The 16,909-nt window shown below is 41.3% G+C and overlaps 1 protein-coding gene across 1 annotated transcript in view; it reads right to left on the reverse strand.

Annotated features, from left to right (window-relative positions):
- The window catches only part of sspo (SCO-spondin), a 148,671-nt gene that overhangs the window by 80,597 nt on the left and 51,165 nt on the right, over positions 1–16,909 (reverse strand). The window contains exons 43-66 of the mRNA XM_085763813.1: positions 16,149–16,253; positions 15,918–16,045; positions 14,798–14,918; positions 14,549–14,676; positions 14,286–14,427; positions 13,422–13,592; positions 12,908–13,088; positions 11,952–12,027; positions 11,766–11,787; positions 11,527–11,647; positions 11,219–11,432; positions 8,776–8,917; positions 8,497–8,673; positions 7,231–7,419; positions 6,569–6,652; positions 6,319–6,474; positions 5,347–5,505; positions 5,084–5,248; positions 3,832–4,023; positions 3,338–3,460; positions 2,794–2,923; positions 1,718–1,843; positions 1,436–1,527; positions 723–956 (exon numbers count right to left, since the gene is read on the reverse strand). Coding sequence (XP_085619939.1) covers positions 723–956; positions 1,436–1,527; positions 1,718–1,843; positions 2,794–2,923; positions 3,338–3,460; positions 3,832–4,023; positions 5,084–5,248; positions 5,347–5,505; positions 6,319–6,474; positions 6,569–6,652; positions 7,231–7,419; positions 8,497–8,673; positions 8,776–8,917; positions 11,219–11,432; positions 11,527–11,647; positions 11,766–11,787; positions 11,952–12,027; positions 12,908–13,088; positions 13,422–13,592; positions 14,286–14,427; positions 14,549–14,676; positions 14,798–14,918; positions 15,918–16,045; positions 16,149–16,253 — 3,378 coding nt within the window. The remainder of the gene's footprint in view (positions 1–722; positions 957–1,435; positions 1,528–1,717; positions 1,844–2,793; positions 2,924–3,337; positions 3,461–3,831; positions 4,024–5,083; positions 5,249–5,346; positions 5,506–6,318; positions 6,475–6,568; positions 6,653–7,230; positions 7,420–8,496; positions 8,674–8,775; positions 8,918–11,218; positions 11,433–11,526; positions 11,648–11,765; positions 11,788–11,951; positions 12,028–12,907; positions 13,089–13,421; positions 13,593–14,285; positions 14,428–14,548; positions 14,677–14,797; positions 14,919–15,917; positions 16,046–16,148; positions 16,254–16,909) is intronic.

Raw genomic sequence — 16,909 nt, forward strand, 5'->3', positions numbered from 1 at the left:
CTGGGAGGAGAACAAGACCAGACCAACGTCAGCTTCTCATCTTAACCCTCAGATGTCAGGTTATTGCGTTACTCTTTCACGTCTATCTCCGGAATGCCTAATATTATATTGAAAGCGGGACACTTGGTGGCTCCGTTGCCTTGTATGATCGCAATTATCAGAAGAAATCAGCCGTAAATGCAATAAATAATGCATAGATTACCATTTACGCATTTTATGCAGGTTAAGACCAAGACATGGGGCCTTATATGGGAGGAGAAAGTTTGTTCACTGCAGGAAATAAGACAAAAAAGCCAGTGCACCCCATGGAAATATCAGATCTGTGATGAGTCTCTGCCTCATTGCAGACAGAAACTGTTTTCATGCTAGGCGTCGGCGAGTGGGGCATTTTTGTAAATAATGTAAATAGACCTCAAAGAACAGTTCTATAGTGTCTAAAAAGAAGTTTATAATAGTTTTCTGTGTGTTTCCAACAAATATATGTGAAACCTATTTCTGTTTTGTTTTTTTCCATCCTTTTTCTGGTCATATAGCTTTTTCTACATACATATGACACCACTACAGAATGGATATTCTGAAAGCCCAGGTTGTCCTTTAAAAAAGGATGTCAATTACTTGATTGTGCATCACAGGGCTGAAGATTTACAATGATTAACACACAAAGAGACCAGGCGAGAGAAATCCAGAAGAAAATGCCATAGAGACACAGAGGAGCCACAGACCTGGACAGTGAACAGTGTTGCACGGCTCCTGCTCCTCGCTGTCTCCATCACAGCTGGAGTGTGAGTGTGAGTGTGAGTGTGAGTGTGAGAGTGAGTGTGTGTGGTTGAACGAGGAGAGTGTGCCGTTGCAGCTGCGGAACCGTCGTCTGATTCCCACCTCGTCCACGAGGTTGAAACACGTCTTACTGCACTCGGACCAGCCGGTCCACTTGGTCCAGATGCCCTCTGGCAGCTCTGAGCAGGAAAACATCAAGTCGTTACACAGCAGTCAGAAGAGGAGTGATTCACTAAACTAAGAGGAGGAGTTAATGTGCTGTTTTATCCAACCTACATAACAAAACAATAAAATAATCACTTTACTATCATAGAAGACAGAGAGGAGTTTTTGCAGCCTGACTTTCCTGTAATAATTACTCATGAAAAGCTTTAAACTGTGAAGCTGAATACAGTTTGTGTGACTGTTGTGTGTCTAGAGTCTGAGCTCTTACCATGCACATTTTATTGGTCAAACATGTGCAACTTATTAACGTATTTATTCACTTATTCAACTGATCTTTGACAACACTGTATCCTTGGCATCCTATTCTATTTATTTACCTTATCTTTTATATGTATTTATTGTGTGTACTGTGTTTTTTTGGACTGTGCAAGCGGCTGAAATCAATTGCCCCTGGTGGGATTAATAAAGTTGTTTGAAGTTTGAGGTGTCGTACCAGGGCGGCAGGGAGAGGAGCAGCTCCGGGCCTCGGTGGAGTCTCCTGGACACGGCTGCACTCTGACGGCTCCTGACGGGTTCACCGGAGACCTGAGGAGACGCCGTCAGAGCGAAAGATCCAGATTTAACAGGTGGTGTGTGTGTGTGTGTGTGTGTGTATGAGACAACAAACTGATATTATTATAGAAATTAAAGAAAATGAGAACAGGATTATCTATTAAATTCAATTGAAGCACTGAAGGGAAACAGGAGATGTTACTGTTGAGTGACACTGTTTCACCTGTAGCGATGCTGCAGCCCCACACCACAGGTGACATCACATGGTGACCATGACGACCAGGCTGACCACTGGCAGCTCTCCACACAGCCGGAGGAGTCACAGATGACTTGTCCATCCCTGCACACACTGGAAGGGGGCATTTCCACAACAATTTATTGTTAAAGGGATTTATTTATTTATTTGTTTATTTCGGGCATGTCAATTAAATCATTATCATCACACTTCATCTTAGTTCAAATAATACAATACACATGGCTGAAAGGGAAAGCGGGAGAAGCAAAAGCTTATCTAGTCCCGCCTCCATTACCCACAGAATAATTATCTTCATCATAATCTTTTCTTTGCTTTTGCTTTTTACATTTTGACATAACATTTTCTTATTCTTATGGCAATTTGACATAACATGTTACAACAGTAGGTAGTATACAGAGCTGAAGTCTAGCTCTAGACAGTCCATACAGATTACGTGTGTGTCTGCACATGTGTCCATATTTGTCCGTCATGAGTGAACAACAGTCTCGTCTTGTAGCTTGTTCCTGTTTGTAATGTTACATAATTATTATATATGATTATTTCATAGCGTGGTGAATGTGCAGGTCACAACTTGTCCACCAGAGCGTTTTGCAGTTGTTGGATTGTGTATTTGATGAGTTTGATGAAGGACGTCCTCCATTGTGTTCACTGAGCAGCTCACGTCTCTGCCCCGTTGATCTCAAAACAACATGCACCGATAATTAAAGGTAACAAACCTACTGATATGACTATAAGGATTATGGTGAGAGAAGAATTTGTCAAAATGTTGAACTATCCCTTTAAAAATGATGAAGAAATCAATTACAAATGCTGAAGTGACATCCCAGTGGTGTAAAAATAAAATAAAATAAAATATGAAGAGTAGCCGAACACTCGTCATCAGAGAGGACGAAGCCGTTTCACATGTCAGTCACGTCTTGTGTGGTTTAAGAAAAAGTAAAATTTCAAGTCAGTTAGCATTTCACAAATGTCAGCAGGCTCGCTTCCAGAATAAACATGTGTGTGTGTGTGTGTGTGTGTGTGTGTGTGTGTGTGTGTCTCACCATGTGGTGCAGCCGTCCCTGCTGACCGTCTGTCCTGGCTGCAGTGTTTGGCCGTTCCACTGACAGACACACTGAGTGGCATTTACACACCTCCCCTCCTGAAGGTACAAACCACTGGGACAGCGACACCCTGGGAGGAAATATAAAAAAAAATAATTTAAAAAATACATAATTTATGTCTGAATCAGTGTCGACTGTGAAAATATCACCTCCTGCTTTTAAAAAGGGCTTTTTTTTGCTTTATAGTCTGGATAATGTGTGTGTAAAATTGCCAACCCACTGAACCACAGTCTGAAATCAATTATTACAGACAATGAACCAGAGACGATTTGATTTGGCCGCGCATCCAGTGTAAGAGAGCGTTTTGCTTTTGGCAGCACAAAATACAAAAACGCACAAATTCATCTCTAAAATATGACAAATTATCTGTATGAAACTGGCAAGACACAGAATTTCTCTTGAGCTTATTTAAATGTTACGCTTTTTCCTTTTTTTGTAAGTACAATACAATGTCTGCAAGTATAAATTCCTCCGTGCATCTTACCCACGATGCACTCTGCAGTGCAGTTGCTGGTGGAGCTGAGGTGTGAGCAGGTGGGAGGACAAGGCTCGACTCTTCCAGCCCGACAGTCGTCTTCAGTCACCAGCAGCAGACCGTTGATACAACCTGAACAACCAGGCAGAGTGTGTTAGTACGCGCACACAGGACCTCATTTATCAAACTTGCATAGGATCTGGTGTAGATTCTGATGTTATTATCAACATGTGATGAACATATGGTTGTATACTCGTATTTATTCGTTCATTTCACTAGTAAGAACAGCAACACGAAGTCTGGATCGCTTCATCAGTATGATCTATTGATAATTACCCAATACAGCCTCTGTCCTGTATGTTATACGCTGGTTTAGATTTTTGCGTCCACTGCACTCATGTTCAGATTGATAAATGCCGATCCTTACAGGTGATTCGGTCTACACCCATTTTTTTGGTGTATGCATGTTTGATAAAGTGAAGTAAAGTAAAGTAAAGAGTCACCTGTCTGCGTGCCGGTGTCCTTGGTGCAGGACTGGCTGTTGCAGCTCTGGCTCTGCAGGGTCATGCCCTCACAGTCCCGTCCGTCGTTCTTAGGAGGAGGAGCCGAGCAGGTCCTGTTCCTGTGTCTGACTCCGCCTCCACACCGAGCGTCACACTCCGACCACTGCGTCCACTCGGACCAATGACCGTCGACTAAAGCAAAGGAAGAAAATGAAAGAGAAACAAAAACGGTGAATTAGAGACTTTAGAAGCTTCTGTTTCAAAAAGGAGAAAAAAGAAAAGAAGGAAGAAAGCGCTGCTTGGATCACTGTCTTAGACAGGTGCTTTTCAGTGAGGCAAAAGACTGCAGGAACTGCTGACTGTGGAAAAAGGATGCAGACGTCCAAGAGCAAAAGGAAACTGAGGCACTCTGTCGTCGGACAACAAAACAGACCTACGCATATCGACCTAAGTCTTTTTTTCAACCTGTGGAGGGCGCTATAAGGCCCAAAAAATAATAAAACATAAACAGGGTTCCTACTCTTTTCTTGAAATCGTTTTCCAGGACTTTTCCAGGACATTTTCAGCTGCTACAGTCTGACAGACATTAGTTTTTATGCCATACACTGTTTCATCCCCTTTCCCATTCATGCTTTGGAGAAGTGTTCTTTTCGTCAATGGTACCTTATTTTGTAAATTTAATCCGTTTGTTTCTGTGTTTATTCCTCTCTCTCATTCTCTCTCCCAGAAATCTGATTTAAAGATGTGCAGTCTATGGCTCTAATTTATGAAATAATCTCTTAAATGCTAAGAAATTATGACAAATTTATCATAGAACAGCACAAACATGGTTTTTTTTGGAAACAAAATCCTTAGAAGGGTCTGAAAAAGTCAAACAGAGCTCTGGTAGCTGATGTCATGATGTGATAAATCATTTTTCAGGGCAACTCAAGCTTTTCCAGGACATTTGACTTCCATGTGTTTTCCATGACTGGAAAATTGGTCAACAATTTGAAGGAAAAGAAGTCAACAATTTTCCAGGTTTTCCAGATTTTCAAGGACGCGTGGGAACCCTGATAAAGTGTGTTAACTTTTAGAGTAAAACAGTAAACAAAAACAATAAAATCACAAAAGAAAATCGAAAAAGTTCCAACATCTCTCACCATCCTTATCAACAGTTACTATAAATGTTCATATGCATCCTTCCTAAGCCAGAAAATAGGAGGAAAAATAAATAAATAAATTTAAAACACTATTTCAAAAGAGTCCAGACCTGGACACGCTCGAGGGAAACAGGCTCGGCTGTCGAACTGGGCTCCACCGCAGGCTCCCCCAGGCAGAGCCTCCCTCAGGATGTCCCTCTGCCGGAACAAGGAGCCCAGACCACAGGACACGCTGCAGGCGCTCCACGCCGTCCACGCAGACATGATGCAGTCCACTGCAGAAGACGGACATTATTAAGGATAAAGAAATTTAAAAAAAAACATAGTATAAAGTGATATCCTGTTTGGTTTCTGCAGCAGATTCATAACCTACCACAGTCTTTCTCATCTGATCCGTCCACACAGTCGCGCTGCAGATCACACCGACGGTCCAGGTGAACACACTCGCCACTGCTGCAGGAAAACTGCTTCGGGGAGCAGGGGCTGGGCACCGGGGGGCGCTGTGAGGTCACCACAGGTCTGGGCGTGGCGCCTGACGAGACAAAGCAACACAGTATTTAGTATTTATTACAAACTATTTAATATTTAATGTTTAATTCACTTTCTTAAAGGAATAATTCACCAAAAAATGATGCACGCAGACGTGACCAGACTTGCCTAAATTATGTTGTTTCAGGTAAACTCTGGACTATATCCCTTCAGGACACTTGGATTGCCGCAGATGAGCAGTGTGGAGGAATATTAAATGGTTTTTGTGTAGTTTTATGGACGTTTTTGTGTCGGGCCCTATTACTCTCTACTCATATAAAGTTTTTGTTGGACTACGAACCGGCCTCCCGGGTCTCCAGATGCACTTTGAGGAATAAAAAAACTACTCTGGAGTATTCATCAACATGAGGGTGAGTTTTGGTGAACTATTCCTTTAATGCCACACTGACTTATTTTATCTTAATGTGACAGTTTTCACTTCTTCTTTTGCTGCACTGTTTCTTTTTAAATAGTTTTTGAACTGATGCACGGTATTTCGTTTTTATGTACAGCACTTACATAAAAATGACACTCAAGTCAAATCAATCAATCAATCAATCAATCAATCAATCAGTAAAATAACTTATACACCTTTAATCCACAAACAGAAGCAGGCGTTTCAGGTTTTACTGCACTTTGTCTGATGTTAACTTATAAATTAAATGTGTTCATGGCATCATTTTCTATCTTTTCTCACTTTAGAGCCTAAAATCCTTGCACAGTGGTGAATAGCTCCACTGTGGTACATCTATGATCATTTTTTCTGTGTTTACTGCAGGATGCTATATAACTCTGAGTCCTTGGTGTTGATGCGTACCACAGCGTTCCTCATCTGACCCGTCCAAACAGTCCTGTCTGCCGTCACACACCTGCGCAGAGTCCACGCAGCCGAACGACCGGCAGGCGAACTGGCCCTCCACGCAAAGCACTCTGGGTAAACCGCCATCGTCCGGGGTTGTGGAGATCCACGGGGCTGTGAACAAACATAATAAACTCTGTAAAATAAAGGATAATGACGCACAAACACCAGTCTGGTCTGAATGTAGGAGAAACAGTGAAGGAGGAACCTCTGGTGGTTTGGAGACCGGGTCGTCCAGAGTGAGCGGTCGTAGTGACGTGAAGTCCAGGTTGACCTGTGGTGGTCCAATGGCCTGTTTGTGAAAAAAAACAAAAACTGATCAATGGTGGAGGCCTTAAAGGAATAGTTCAACATTTTGGCAAATTCTCCTCTCACCATAACCCCTATAGTCATAGCAGTAGGTTCATTGCCTTTAATTATCGGTGCATGTTGTTTTGAGATCGGTAGGGCAGAGACGTGAGCTGCAAACTCATCAAATACACAATCCAACAACTCCAAAACGCTCTGGTGGACAAGTTGTGACCTGCACATTCACCACACTATGAGATAATCATGTATAATTATGTAACATTACAACACATGAAGCAAATACTCTGAACTACTTGAGCTTTTGAAATCCCTCCGCCCAGCAGCAGCTGTGTCTGGAATGTAGTTCCGGCTGCATTTACCTCTAAAACAACTCTGTCTTGTAATGTTACATGATTATACATGATTATTATCATAGCGTGGTGAATGTGCAGGTCACAACTTGTCCACCAGAGCGTTGTGGAGTTGTTGGATTGTGTATTTGATGGATCTCAAAACAACATGCACCGATAATTAAAGGCTGAAACTTTGCTTTGTGAAAGTAAGTTATAATCTCAGTCGTACTTGGAGTTGTGGTCTTTGGGAGTCCAGGTTCCCCTGTGAGTCCTGACGTGGCCACGCCGGGGCGGCCGCCCTGGGAGCCGGTGGTGTGGAGGCCCGGGGCCCCCGTTGTGCTGCTGCCGTGGAAACCTGGTGTTCCCGTGGAGACGGTCTGGTTCTGCAGCCCGGGAAACCCTCTGGTTGGAGCAGTACCTGAGGATAAAGATGATAAGTCTTTATCAGTCAGCTACAGAATAGATTTTAAAGTTCTGCTACTGGTTTACGAATCACTGAATGGTTTAGGTCCAGAATACATGAATGACATGTTAGTCGAGTCTAAACCCAGTAGAGCTCTGAGATCTACTGACTCAGGTCAGATAGTGGAGCTCAGAGTTCAGACCAGACATGGTGAAGCAGCATTTAGCTGTTATGCTGCTCACAAGTGGAACAAACTACCAGCAGAACTGAGATCAGCCCCAACTAGGGATGTCACGATTACTTGTTTTCACAATTAATCGTGGTATTAAACGCCACAATTATTTAATCGTAAAGATTCCTAAATACCGTTACTTTCAGCAGATGTGCAGATGGCAGATGTGCGCAAAAATAAAGGTAAATGCACAGATACTGGTCCATTTAATTAACGTAACATTGAATTGGTAGGAATTTAAATGTTAGCGTGTCATTTTTAATTTAAAAAAAGGCAAAATAAAACAAAAAATGATTAAAATAAACGTAAACATTTGGTATAGATGACAATTCATGACCTGAATATTTCAAACATTTCCCCTGGGGATTAAGAATTGGTCATATGTTAATAGATACTTGAAATATTTTGTGTAAAAAATGAGTAATGTAGTTATATTTTGACTATATTTGATTTTGCACTCATTCATAGTGTTGTGAAATTAATTAATGCATAATAATCGTGATAATCGTAGTACCGTGATTATCTCTGACAACAACTTTTAAATCCAGGTTAAAAACAGTTCTCTTTTCACATGCTTATAGCTGAGCTCTTAGAACTCACTTAAACTCACTTTCTATTTTCTTTTATTTTACTTTTATTTGCTCTTGCTTTTAACTCTGTTTTTAGTGTTTTGTTTGTTTTTATTATGCTTCTTTTTTTAATGTTTTGTCTTTATGTAAAGCACATTGAGTTGCCTTGGTATGAAATGCGCTATATAAATAAAGATGCCTTGCCTTGCCTTGCCTAAATGTGCAGAGTGAACACTGAGGAGGCAGGAAAGGTGAAAATATAAAGATGTTACATCATCCATCAGGTCTCACCACAGTTGATCTCGTCGGAGTGATCCTTGCAGTCCGGTCGTCCATCACAGAGGACGGAGACGGAGACGCACTGGTCACTGTGTCGGCATGCAAACTGTCCGGGGTCGCAGCGATGCACCGTCACTTTCCCGCCACCAGAGGGAGACGAGGTCACGCTGACGGGCGTCACCAGCTCATCTACAACAACAGGAGGAGTTGATTCTTTACAGCCCAGGTTACAGATTAGATGGAAAAGTGGAAGTCTTGAGAATTTGGATCATTATGATTTTAATTTTTCACCTCCTCTGCAGCCGAGGATCTCCGCTCGCAGGTAGAAGGTGTGTCTGAACTCCACAGGGATGATGCGCAGGTAGCGAGCTCTGACCAGCCGATCCAGCCAGCGGGTGACGGGCGTCCTGCCCACCATCCGCACCTCGAACACCTGCAACACAAACCAGATAAGATACTTATACACATGTAGTTAGACTTAATACAGAAGCCACAGGTTGTAGAATATGAGACCAGTTTCTTGTTTCTTTCGTACACCAGCACAAAAGACCAACTATTCAAATCAGACTGCCTGTTAGAGGTCCTGTCAAAACACACCTGCAAATCATTTTCAAATTTATTGGAGCTGCCCCTCCGTGTACCTGTGTGATCTAGATGGACTTGAATATACAAAATGGGACAAATACCTATTGAGGGTGTTGTTAGTGGGATGTAAAAAAAGGCTTTGACCAGAAAATGGTTTAAGAAAGACAAACCTAACAATAAATGAGTGGATTGATATAATTTATAATAGATACATGATGGAGAGAATTAGAGAGAGAGAGAGAAAACTTTTTCAATTCAGTTTCTACAGTGGTTGACGCTGTCATAAAAACCATTCATACAACATAAACTCATACATACAGGGACATATCTTAATAAATAAAACAGAACATTATTACATTGCTCAGTTCTCTGCATTTAGCAGCCGAATAGCAGAAGTAACGAATGATTTGGAGTACTAATTGTTCTTCCCAAGAGGCTGCTTGTATTGCCGTCCTGATGGCATTATGTAGTGCAAATTCTTTACCAAGAGCGTGTTCATGATTAATAATGCCTTGTGACTTTTTAAGGACACATCTCTCCCAGAAAGAGTTTACAGTAGGTCAGTCATTTGTATACCTATAATTACAAAGACAGAGCAGACATTTACAATTTTATTTATTTAGTTCCTGTCCTTCACTGCCAAGCTCTTAAACCAGCAGATAAAGGAAAAAAGTAAGGAGGTTCTCAATGTAGGACAGATACACAGAACACTCAATTACATTAAAACTAAGGAACCAAACTGATATTTTTAAAGGAAACTGGTCAAAATGGCTCAGCTATGTGTCAACTGTAAGACTTGATTTCATATGAATGGCAAAGATAAGGTTAAAGCAGAAGTAAGTGGTCCGGTCGTTTTCGCTAATGCTGCGTTCCAGGCAGGCTTTTGAAATCGTAAATTACAGCTTCAAGTCACAACTTACGACTTTGTAGCGTTCCAGGCAACCCACTCGTGTTTTTCCGACCTGTTTTACCGGTGAAAGTCACTATAACGGCCACTCGTAACTTCTGACCCGTGAACTCGTACCAGATCGAACTGGTACCACTTCACGGTCGGAAAAATACGAGTTTCCTTGAACGCACCATAACAGTCCTCGTCCCTACGTCGCCACATTCACGGCGTTCCTTGGCTGCACACACAGCCCTGCATGCCGTTCTCTCTCCTCATTGGATAAAAACTGTAGGATACGATAAATGTTTTCTCCTTGACTCAGAGCAGAGCAGAGTGACTGACAGACCCGTGTTTCAGACCAAACACTCTATGTAAGTGATTGCTGTCGGAAGATATAGCTATTTAAGACTTATATTAACACAAATATATCACTTACTTCTGCTTTAAACACTTTAATAGAAAATGTCTTTCCCTATTTCCAAGCTGTATCTTTATGTTTTTATGTATGATGTGCTTATATTGACTTTTACAATACCCAAATCCTCCCCTTGTCATGTTATGTTATGTTGGATGTCTTGTGCCCAGTTGGCGCATATGTATGTATTACTTAAAGGGATAGTTCACCCAAAATTCAAATTTCACTCATCATCTACTCACCCTCATGTCGACTAAGGGCTGGGAGAAGTTTCAGAGTCCTCCGTGGCTTCTCTGAGTTACAGGGGGGCTCCGTGCAGCAGTATTTGTCCATATAATCGTTGAGAACGGAGCTCACTCTTCTTCTTCCAAAAAGACTCACCAAAAAACATCCAAATACCTCCATACTGCTCGTCTGTAATGTCCCTCTTGTATTGAAGCCCTGACATGAGAAATTGTTCAGAAAAAAATTAAATAAGTCTATATTTTAAGCTTGTTTGTAGCGGAAGCTCCCAGTGTCTCAGTTCACTGCTCTTCCTGCCGGCGGAACAATTTCTCATGTCGGGGCTTCAATACAAGAGGGACATTACAGACGAGCACTATGGATGTATTTGGATGTTTTTTGGTGTGTCTTTTTGGACAAAGAAAAGTGAGCACCATTCACAACCATTATATGGACAAATACTGCTGCGCGGACCACCCCAAAACTCAGAGAAGCCACGGAGGACTGAAACTTCTCCCAGCCCTTAGTTGACATGAGGGTGAGTAGATAATAAGTGAAATTTGAATTTTGGGTGAACTATCCCTTTAAAGAAAATGAATAAAAAGTAAAATGAGACCACCAACCTTAGCAGGGCTCCCCGGCCTCCCGGTCTCGGTGTAATCTGTGAAGAGGCTGCTGTGCAGAGCGAAGGCCAGGCGGTATTTACTCAGGTAACCCCACATGCGTTGACTCCCCTGCGTCTCCACCCCCGACACCCACATGGGCTCCAGGAAGTCGACCTGGAAGTACGGCTGAGCGTCCGACGGCAGCGGGCTCCAGCCGGGCTCCATCACCTGACTACACAGGAGATGTAATGATGCAGGTTGTTATTTAGACATTTAAAATCAGAGATGTTGCTTTAACTGTTTAATAAAAAAATAGTTAAACTCACACGTTAGGGATGATGTTCAGTCGTCCGGCATCAGCAGGGTTGTTCTCACGATACGAGGATGACGTCAGCTGACCGTAACGAATCCTCCCATCCTCCAGACCGAGAGGAGAGGAGCAGATTTCTGCAGAAGACGAATCAGGAGTTTTACCAACTTTCCTTCAAATACATTTGGCCTGTGGCTGTGCTTTAATATTTTATGAGAAATAATAACAGAAAAACTAATAATAATCTACACTCACCGCGATATCCTGGACCACCAGCCTGTAAATATATAAAAATAGTTATTTCAATTTGACATGCATCACAGTGTTTGTCAAATTTAGATTATGTTAGAAGGACAGTAATATAAAGTTAGTGAATTTGCACCAGTGGCAGTAAAATAAAGATTTCGTAGGAGCTGATTCTCCACTTAAATGTTTCCTTACTGTTGTAGTTTTTGCAGGATGAGTGACGGCAGCCATGGATGGAGTCATGAGAGGAGCAGGAGTGGGTGTGTGAGGCCTGGAAAATACCACACAATTAAAGAAGAGTTAATATAACACCTGGAATTTGACACATTTAGAAAAACAAAGACTAAAAGAGTTGTTTTTAAGGGTCTTTGGAGCTCATTCAGTGAGCGACTAGTGACGTCTCGCTGCTCCACTGAACGACTGAGAAAGTCTTTCGTTCCTGCAGCAGTCAGATATTTTAACAAGCATTGTTAGGGTCAGACTTGGTACTGTATGGAAAGCCAGCGCAAAATAAGGTGAATAGGCCATCGTGTGATGTTTTACTCTGAAAGGGTCCAGATAACCCCGCCCCCTCATTTGAATATTGCAGCATGAAATAAAAGAGCAGTGAAATAAATGTGACGTTAGATAATAAAGGTCCCCAGAAATAAATAAATGTGACGTTATGAAATAAAAGTCCTGGAAATAAATAAATGTGACATTAGGAAATAAAAGTAAAGTAAAGTAAAGTAAAGTAAATGAGGCGTTGAAAATAAAAGTCTCTTGAAAAAATAAAAATGTTGTTTTAAAAATAAAAATATAAATGAATGTATGTATTTATATTTCATTTATATCTATTTATCATCCTATTTATTTAATTCGGGACCCATTTCATGGCTATATTTATTTATTTATGCATTAATTAATTAATTTCATTATGACTAAAATGGCTTTCCATAGTACTGCTGCGTAGCCTTTAGTGGTATTTATTCAGTATTTATTAACTTTTTTTATCAGGCTTTTGTGGTATTTAATCATGTCTTTCTCATTTTCAATTTTGTCCTATGTTTAGATCATGTTTCATTGGCCCTAACTGTGTTAACACTAACCCTAAAAGAAGAACCCCTGAGCTCTTATGTCTTTTTTTAGAAACAATAATAACGTCGCTCCACCTGTCTGACTGGGTGGTGATGTTGTCGTGGGGATGGCAGCCGATTTCGTCCTCTCCTTTGGGACAGTGCGGGATGCCGTCGCAGCGGCGTCCCGCCTCGACGCAGCCCCCTGGTGGAGGGCAGGAGAACTGACCGGCGGGGCAGCGGCGGGGGCTGGTGGGGGTCGGGGAGGGCCGAGTGCCTGCAGGAGGAGAACACCTGTTAGGTTTCTGTGACGAAGAGAAAAGTTTCTGCATGAAGAAGAAGAGCCAAGGTTCTTTTTTTTTTTATTAAATAAACACAAAACAAATAAACAATAATAATAACAATAAAAATAATAGTAACAGCGATGATTTTAGAAAATAAGAACCAGGGATTGAGGAAGAGTGTGGGAGCAGAGGATAAATGAATAACATTTTTGAATGAGAGGAAAAATAAGTAAATGAAATACAAATAAATGATAAAGTATATAGTGATAATAAATAAATTAATTAATTATTAAGTAATAATGACGAGCCGAGGTTCTGCTGCTCACCACAGTTGATCTCGTCCGATCCGTCTCCACAGTCGTTGACGCCGTCACACACGACGCCCAGAGGACCGGCCGGGACGCAGCGGCCGTTGTTGCACTGGAACTCCTTCGCTCTGCAGCCGCCGGCGGGGGAGACCGGGGAGGGAGGGGCCGAGGTGGTCGACCAGCGAGTACCTGACGAGGAACGGGAGGGAGGAGGAGACTTCAGAGCCACATTAACGCACAAAAATCACAGACAATTTGTTTAAAAGGGAACTTTACTAACTTCTGTCTTGAGACAAATTATGCTCAGAAACTTACAGGCAATTGTGAAGAAATGTATTGTGGAAATCAGATGACAAATTATATATATGTCTAATTATCTGTTCTTCTATCCTATTTCATTTCATATCTCTTTTTTATCTTCTACATTGTTTTTGTATTGTAATTGTGTTGTATTATTATTAAATTAACAGCTGTGTGCCCCTAGAAATAAATAACTTATTGGATGCAGAAAAGAAGTAAGACTTTCTACAAAATATGGCAACCATTTTTAAATTACCGTATATGGAAAATCTTCCAGCCCACTATAGGTTGGTTAATTTCCCTGTATTCATCCATGAGCAGTGATGCTGCCTTTTGTCTCACTCTATATCTCTGATTATTGCATAATGTATTCTATTAATTCTTTTTTTCCCCACTTTCTATTGTCCTGCCATTGTACACATAGTTCATTTCATTTTTACTTTCCCACCTTGTGGATTTTGACTTAACGTGACTGTAACTTTAATCCTGAAAAAATACAAAATGAAAAAATATCTATATATAAAAAAAATAAAAAAAATAAAAATAAAAGACAAACTAGGATTAATAAAACTATCAACAAACCCTCTCCACAGCCCATGATCTCAACTCGAAGGTAGATGCCGTTCTCAAAGTCGTGTGGCAGCAGGCGGACGAACTGAGCGGACACCATCCGGTCCAGCCTGCTCTCTGCGACGCCTCTGTCGTCATGGTTACCGAGGAAAACCTGCAGGGAGGAGGAGGAGGAGGAGGAAGAAACCAAAGTAAGTCAAAGTCTTACGGTAAGTGGCCTTGAAAGTAAGTACAGTAAGTGGAGAGCTGCTGCCTGGACTGGATGTGGATGTGACCTTGGCTCTGGGCCGAGCGTCGGCCACCAGCTCCTTGTACGTGTTCCACCGTCGACCGTCCGGACCGAACTGGAGGTAAAAGCTGGACATGAACGTCCCGAAGGCGCCGCCGCCCTGGGTCAGCACACCTAGCAGAGAGGAGGAGGAGGAGGAGGAGGAGGAGAGAGAGGATCCAGATTTATTAATGATGATAAATTCTGATAGATGGTGCATATAATAAAACATGGCGCCTGCAGCATGAAGACTTACCGGTGATGTTGTACGGTTTCTGCAGGTCTATCTGCAGGAACGGGCTCTGTGTGTTGCTGCTGTGTCCCTCAGGGCTCCTCTGGGGAAGCTCCTTATACTCCTCAGGCTCTGGGCTCCAACCCTGAAGGAAAACGATTTTGCAGAATGCAGAAATATAAACGATACCCGGCATTAACAAAACTAATAAATGTTTGGATCATTCACACAACTCTATCTTGGAAATATGGATTGAGTAAAACTGATATTTATTATTATCTTGTGAAGTAAAAAGGCCGTCACAAAACGCTCGCTCCAGAAAAATGGGCTCTCCACTACAGATACTTTTGTTAAAACTGTAAAAACAAGTGCATGTCCTAGAGAAAATGACTTATTCAATCAAACTCCAAAAAGATCTGGGTGAAAAACAAAGGCAAAAACAATGTGTTTGGTATTTTGTCTTTTGGATTTATAGAACACCCCTTGTATATTTGTCTTTTGTTTTGCCTTTTCAGTCTCTGTACTAAAATATGAAAATTATCTTTTTTTTAAATTGTATTTATTTAAACCTTTATTTCAGACATTTAAGGTGGTATAAAAGAAACAGAAGACAGGGCAAACAACAACAAAAAAGTAATAGAAGACAAATAAAATTAATAAATTATATTCATCAACAGTCTGCTCGAAAAGGAGTAGGAAGAAGCAAAAAAAAACAAACTTATATGATCCTACCCCTTGTCCTTTTTATCAAATATCACTTTATCAAGATATCTCTCTCTCTCTCTCTCTATATATATATATATATATATATATATGTATATAAATCTATTCAAAACTTACGCACACCCATATACATACCTATATACATTAATATTCAGCCAATATGCTTGTATAAACAACCCATATACTCCTACTGTATACAGTCACATACACACACACACACATACAGTATGTACATGTAAATATACATCCACACCTAAATATATACACCCAAATCCAAAATCACATTCACACATTTACTCACCCTCCTCATCTATAAATAAAAAGTAAAAAAAAAAAAAAAAGCTAAATGTTTGGCATTGATTCAATCAAATGTTTTGTATCTATATGATTAGTATATGACTGGGCCTGGTGGATACAGCACCTGGAGGTCTCGGTGCTGGTCCCATCCATGCAGGCGAGCTGCAGCGGGGGGGTGACCAGGCTGCTGAGACGAGGCGCTGAAACTAGAAGCTGGCAGAGACTGGACGCCCAGAGGAGACCAACACTCGTCTTCTGGAGCGAGGAGGAGGAGAAGCAGAGGAGGTGAGAGTCGGTGAAAACAAAAAGAGTCAAATGATGCTCCAAACTCTGAACAAGTAAAAACTGTAGAAACCTCCAGGAGGAAGTGGATAAGTTGGAACCAGGGGGACGATGCCCTCTGTTGGTCTGGAGCTCACAGTGACAGGGCCGATCGTCACGGAGATGGTGTCGTTTCCTCCTGCATACACAGGTGTCGTAGCACAGATTATCACAGTCAGTGCGTTTACATGGACTTGATTGTCCCGGTTATGATCATATTCAGGACACTGCGTTTACATGCCCTAATATCCCTGTTTACATGATGAACACCAGAAACAGAATTATTTTTTACAACACAAACCGCGACAATTTTGAAATCTGCTCTTGCCGGTTTGTCGCTGTTAAACGTAAAAAAAATACGCAGCTGTGAATGGTGGACCAGGATTGTGTTGATGCAGTTTATGGATTCTGAATGGAGGGAAAACTTTCAGGTCAACTTGAGTCGACAGTATGACATATGACATTTTCTTTTCTTCCCCCATTTATTTTTTTTATGTTTAACTGTGTTCTAACTGTATGCTTAACTTTTTAACAGACTATTTAAATGTGTTTTTAATGAAATTCGTATCTTTTTTTACAGTGAGCCGAAGGCAATTTTCCACCATGGTGAACAATAAAGATTTATTGTATTATTGTATTGTATTGTATATCGTGTGTTTCTTTTTCATTGCCCACGTCGCAGCTGTCAGAAACCGGGATAAGGTGTTTACATGCCACAGTATCCCGTTTTCTTTCAGAGTTCTCCAGCAAAACCTTTCTCAAATCGGGATGTGATGTTTACATGTACAAACACAA

The sequence above is a fragment of the Trachurus japonicus genome, chromosome 20, assembly GCF_045865225.1.
Source record: "Trachurus japonicus isolate A0001 chromosome 20, Traja_1.0".
Taxonomy (NCBI): Eukaryota; Metazoa; Chordata; class Actinopteri; order Carangiformes; family Carangidae; genus Trachurus; species Trachurus japonicus.